Here is a 6,213-nt window from a genome sequence, read left to right as displayed (position 1 = left end):
TTATTGTTAATATCACTTTCTTTTCCCATAACTGCTGTATTTTGAATGTCCTGCTCTTCAACCTTTGTCTTATTTTCCTCAACCATCCTATCCTCTTCACTCAATGCCCTTCAACTTTCCTGATTTGACTGGATTAGCCATAACTAGTTTAGAAATGATCATCCTCCATCTATTGATTTTTGGAGGACAAATTGAGGTTTTTAAATTTTGTTTTCCCTCGCTCATCCCAGTTGACTCTACTTTGTAATTCCTCTTCCTTACTGCTGAAAACCAAACTGACTCATGGTAGAAAATCAATTTTGCTTGCTGTAGATATTACACTTTACGTACAAGAGTAAAATTCAATCTGGTGCATGTGACACATCCATGGTGGAGAAGGGGAGCGGGAGCTGGTAGTCGGAAGTGTTCTATGTAAAGGGAGGTGGCGGCGTGTGTGGATTTATTTGCAATGATGCCTAATCCCGACAGCGCAGCATCATACACCAACACCATCTGCCACCATTCACAGTCAGCTGCTTGCAATGGGCTGCTGGGTACTGGCGGGTACTGATTGTTACAGGGACGACTTGAGCGGTGGCAGGGGGAGGGGGGTTTGATCTCTACCCGCAGTGTGCGGGGGGTTGTCCTTTATTCCTCGAGCAGCATCCGCAGCAGTGCAAGGATGCTGAGGGACCACAGCTGATGGAGGCTTCTTGTCCCGCCCGATCGCTCTGACTGCGGCTTCCAGCTTTCATTCACTGTGGGAGGGAGAGCTCGGGTTGTGGGAGAGGCTACTGGGAAGCTGCCAGTCACATTCCGGTAAGACACAATCTTCCTCACAATGTCCTTATAGCCTTTATCTTTGAAAAGAAAATGTACTAGGATTGCATGCTGCTTTTGTGTCAAACCAAACCACATTGTTATGGTTTCCCTCAACGAGCCATTATGTCTGTGAAATCATATTTTTCCTGTATAGTCACCTTCGTCATTGCATTTGCACTACAAAATGATGGATAACCAGTTTTGAAATCAGAAGTAACAAACAAAAGCAGTTTGCTTAAAAGGGGATTTAGTAATAAACGATAAATTCTTGAAACATAAAGTAGATGAAGCTGGTGACAGGAAACAAATACATAATTGTGTTACATTTGTTAAAAATAAAAATTACAGTCTGTTTTCAATAATTCATATCTTAACACAAAATTTGTTGTCTGTGAGTCTCAAAGTGTAACGGTTTTCTTTTAGTAGTACCAGAAAGAACCACTGCAAAAGTAAAGTTCTGCTAAATTGAACTTTTAAGTAAGTCCACGTTTTAGTTCTTTTTTTAGTTCTTTTCATACTTTTAAAAATTACATTTTTTTTCCTGAACTCTATATCCAACTACAGGACTGTATTTTAGTTTCAATACATGGAGTAAAAAGTGAAAGCATTTATTGTTTTATGACCAGCAATGTGCAAAAATTATAAAAAGCCATTTCAGTAGATATACTGTATACGCTGTATATATATTTTTTATTTTAATAATTAAAAAAATCAAAATATATTCATAAACATTTGAGTTCACATAAAAACATTACCAAGAGGTCTTTATTAGCTTTTTATTTAATTCTTTATTTTTAATTTGCTGCTAAAATCATACTTGACAGTGTGTAATTTCCACTAGAAACGCGTTTTATTAATATCTTTCCAGCGTGTCGGAGAATTTTGACGCTTTGGAGCCCCCGTCGAAATGGGAGACAACATGTCAAAGCGTCTGAAGCTCATTTCGGTGACAGAAGCTGAGATGGAGGAACGCTCGTTTCCCAACCCTTACCCTGACTGGGATCAAGGAGTTCTCACATCTAACTCTGGAGCTGAAGTGGATTATAATTCACCTTTTGACGAAGAAGGAAAGGTGAGCTGCTTTGTTGTTTTGCGGAATTTTATAGCACAATACTGTATTTACGGTAGCCTACATGCTAACGTAAACAATGGTTGCGTGTGCATGTTAACACAATTGGAATCACTCTTTTAATCGCATTTTCTTGGGGATAGTGTGTTAGAATATCTGTTATTGTTAATATTTCATAGGCAAACGAGGTTGTAGTTGGTTATTGATTGATTGATATTAAATAACTAGTGGGAAAATGAATGCACGTTTGTATAATTTGTTTACAATCATCATTCAAATCACATTGCGTGTGACTATTGTGATATTGTTGATCCACAAACACTTATTGTCATTTCAGAAATAAGATTTTTTTGGAGGGAGGGGGGCAAATTAAAAATCACCAACACAGTAGCCTACTAGTCATTCTCCAAAAATTAGCATGTTTTGATAAAGTTCATTATTTTCTGTAATTTACTCATAAACATTACTTGACTTTCATATATATTATATTCATTGCACACAACTGAAGTAGTTCAAGCCTTTTATTGTTTTAATATTGATGATTTTGGCAAAAAAGTCAAGAAAAAAAACAAAAATACCTATCACAAAAAATTTGCATATTTCATCCGACCAATACAAAAAAGTGTTTTTTAATACAAAAATAGTCAGCCTTCACTTATTTATATCAGCTATGCACTCAATACTTGGTCTGGAATCCTTTTGCAGAAATGACTGCTTCAATGCGGGCCTGTGTCACTGCTGAAGTGTTATGGAGGCCCAGGATGGTTCGATAGCAGCCTTAGGCTCATCCACAGTGTTGGGTCTGGTGTCTCTCAACTTTCTCTATTGGGTTCAGGTCGGGAGAGTTGGCAGGCCAATTGAGAACAGTAATGCCATGATCAGTAAACCATTTAGTAGTGGTTTTGGCATGCTGAAAAATGAATTCATCTCCATAAAGCTTTTCAGCAGATGGAAGCATGAAATGCTCCAAAATCTCCTGATAGCTAGCTGCATTGACCCTGCCCTTGATAAAACACATTAGACCAACACCAGCAGCTGACATGGCAGCCCAGATCATCACTGACTGTAGGTACTTGACACTGGACTTCTTGCATTTTGGCATTTCCTTCTCCCAAGTCTTCCTCCAAACTCTCGCACCTTGATTTCCGAATTACTTGCAAAATTTGCTGTCATCTGAAAAAAGTACTTTGGACCACTGAGCAACAGTCCAGTGCTGCTTCTCTGTAGCCCAGGTCAGGCGCTTCTGTCGCTGTTTCATGGTCAAAAGTGGCTTGACCTGGGGAATGCGGCACCTGTAGCCCATTTCCAGAACACTCCTGTGTACAATGGCGCTGGATGTTTCTACTCCAGACTCAGTCCACTGTTTCTGCAGGTCCCCCAAGGTCTGGAATCGGCCCTTCTCCACAATCTTTCTCAGGGTGCGGTCACCTCTTCTGGTTGTGCAGCGTTTCCTGCCACACTTCTTCCTTCCCACAGACTTCCCTCTGAGGTGCCTCGATACAGCACTCTGGGAACAGCCTATTCGCTCAGAAATTTCTTGCTCTATTGGACTGAGATCTGGTGACCGTGGAGGCCATTTGAGTACAGTGAACTCATTGTCATGTTCAAGAAACCAGTCTGAGATGATTCTAGCTTTATGACATGGCGCATTATCCTGCTGAAAGTAGCCATCAGAAGTACATTGTGGTCATAAAGGGATGGACATGGTCAGCAACAATACTCAGGTAGGCTGTGGCATTCCAACGATGCTCAATTGGTACCAAGGGGCCCAAAGAGTGCCAAATTAATATTCCCCACACCATTACACCACCACCAGCCTGAACCGTTGATACAAGGCAGGATGGATCCATGCTTTCATGTTGTTGGCCCCCATTATTGCCAACAAAGGGTACATAACAAAGTATTGAGATGAACTTTTGGTATTGACCAAATACTTATTTTCCACCATGATTTGCAAATAAATTCTTTAAAAATCAAACAATGGGATTTTCTTTTTTTTTTTTTTTTTTTTCACATTCTGTCTCTCTGAGGTTTACCCATGTTGACAATTACAGGCCTCTCTAATCTTTTCAAGTAGGAGAACTTGCACAATTGGTGTTTGACTAAATACTTATTTGCCCCACTGTATCCGTCTTGTCTTATCTTTCCATTCCAACAATAATTTACAGAAAAATATGGCATATTTCAGAGACGGTTTGAAGTGCAATTAATTAAGATTAATTAATTTTTAAGCTGTGATTAACTCGATTAAAAATTTCAATCGTTTGACAGCCCTAGTGTAAATGCGAAATCATATTGGAGGTATTGCCTCCTCAGCAGCCACTCTCCGCAAACATCACTCTCCGCGGCCGTCTAACTTTTCTGTAGCCGAAGTATTCTCATTCTAGCAATTTTGTTTTCTTTGACGGGGGGAAAAGTTCAGGAGTTTCACCTCCTCCAGCCATCATGTAGCACAGCTGACTCAGTGACACTGAGCAACAACCATATGGGGAGGGTTGAGCCTTGCAGCTGCAAGCAAGGGATTTCTCCCTGCATTTTTGGGACATAAAAAATAGCTAATACCGTAGGGAAGGTATGATGGAAAACTTTTGCGGTCTTGAAACCTGACGTTTATATTCCACAATATACCTTGAAACCAGTAATTAGCACATGTCAAGTCACTATTAAAACTTACTTTGTTTAGGTTTCAGAAATAAATGCAAAGTATGATTTTTTAAAATTCTTTTGTACCAACTACAGTTGAGTATACAATGTTAAAAACTCTGTTATATCTAACTTTTGAAAAATTTGTTTGTTTTGGTTTTTTTGGGGTTTTTTTTTTTTTTTTTAGATCTTTATGCTTTCAAATTTTTACTGCATAGGTAGAATTTTTCTTGTCCTTTTGTGTGCTAAAATTTTGAAGTGTTAGTATTCGAACTAAGTGTAATCTTTATCTATTTCTCAATACAGTAATCATAAATCCTTTACTAAAAATGTCATGGTTTCTCATTCAAATGTAATAGAAAATGTGATTTGCAGCAATTATATTACATTTATTTTTGTGTGTTTTGATTCTGTTGAACCTTGACTTGGCACACACTGTATTCTAACTCCACTTTAGGTGAGCTCAGCCTTCCAAAGAAAGGTCCAGAGCAAGATAAAAGATCTTCTTCAGCAGATGGAAGAGGGCCTAAAAACTGCCGACCCCCATGACTTCTCGACCTACACTGGCTGGACAGGTCTGTCTGTCTTCTGCAAATGTTCTACTCTAATTGCCAAAGAAAAGGTCAATGTATAATTCCCTCTCTTCTGTGAAGGGATTGCTTTACTCTACGTACAGCTGTATCGTAGCTCCAATGATGTTGCACATCTCCAAAGAGCATTAGACTATGTTAAGAGATCAATGAGGATTCTGAATGGCCGCAAAGTGACTTTCCTTTGTGGAGACGCCGGGCCACTGGCGGTGGGTGCGGTGGTACACCACAAGCTGGGCAACACTGCTGATAGCAATGACTGTCTTTCTCGGTGCGTTTTTGACAAGTTTGTTTATGGGGGCATTTTCCTAAAATTTCATTGAATTCAAAGCAATCATTTTTCTTCAGGCTTCTCCAGTTACAGCGATCGGTGCTCAGTCAAGATTCAGAAATGCCGGATGAGCTGCTGTATGGCCGATCTGGTTACCTGTATGCTCTACTGTATGTGAACAAAGAAATAGGAGCGGACACTGTGGATAAAGCTACAATTTCAAAAGTGAGGCACATTTATTCATTTGTTTTAGATGTAGTATTGTAGTAATTGTCTTTGTTAATTCAAAGCCAGAATTCATAATTTACTCATGTTGGTCAGTATTAGTGACTGATTTAAAAATAGCATTGCAGCACTACAGTGTCATTAACTGTTATTTGTGCTCATAAATCTGGCCTGGGCACCAAGGCTCATTCATTGCCTTGATCAAATTGCACCCCAGGGTTCAGTTAGGAAATGTTGTTTCCTTTTTATTTTTCTTAGTGCTCTGGGAGTCTGCACTCATCTTTGATCATCTTTTCATTGGTTGTCTTCGAACATTTCTCTCTCCGGCCTTGTTAAAACATTTGATTAACATTCAAATGATCAGGGATTGTTTTATTGGTGGAAGCAATCATTAAAGCTGGCCTGATTTCATATTTGAAATGGTACAGTGCTGCCATCAGCTGGCTGTTGTACAGCAGTAAAATTGTTTCCAACCTTAACATTCAATTTTTAAGTCATCCTTATTCCTCCTTGTTTTCAATGGCTAAACGTTGAACTTTTTGTCAAATAGTGTTCTTGTCAATGAAATGAAATTTCCCATTAGCTCGTTAGTAGGGGTGTGTCAATATATCAAA

The 6,213-nt window shown here is 39.1% G+C and overlaps 1 protein-coding gene across 1 annotated transcript in view; it reads left to right on the top strand.

The window, feature by feature from the left end:
- The first annotated feature begins 585 nt into the window (after positions 1-585).
- lancl2 (LanC lantibiotic synthetase component C-like 2 (bacterial)) overlaps positions 586-6,213 on the top strand; it is a 28,390-nt gene continuing 22,762 nt past the window's right edge. Inside the window, exons 1-5 of the mRNA XM_057824874.1 lie at positions 586-798; positions 1,670-1,873; positions 4,971-5,088; positions 5,167-5,374; positions 5,452-5,599. Of these exons, the coding sequence (XP_057680857.1) occupies positions 1,709-1,873; positions 4,971-5,088; positions 5,167-5,374; positions 5,452-5,599 (639 nt within the window). The 5' untranslated portion in view covers positions 586-798; positions 1,670-1,708. The remainder of the gene's footprint in view (positions 799-1,669; positions 1,874-4,970; positions 5,089-5,166; positions 5,375-5,451; positions 5,600-6,213) is intronic.

This window comes from Corythoichthys intestinalis, chromosome 20 (assembly GCF_030265065.1).
Source record: "Corythoichthys intestinalis isolate RoL2023-P3 chromosome 20, ASM3026506v1, whole genome shotgun sequence".
NCBI classification, from domain to species: Eukaryota; Metazoa; Chordata; class Actinopteri; order Syngnathiformes; family Syngnathidae; genus Corythoichthys; species Corythoichthys intestinalis.
Note: the sequence above shows the minus strand (reverse complement) of the source record. Positions and strands in the feature narration are given on the sequence as shown.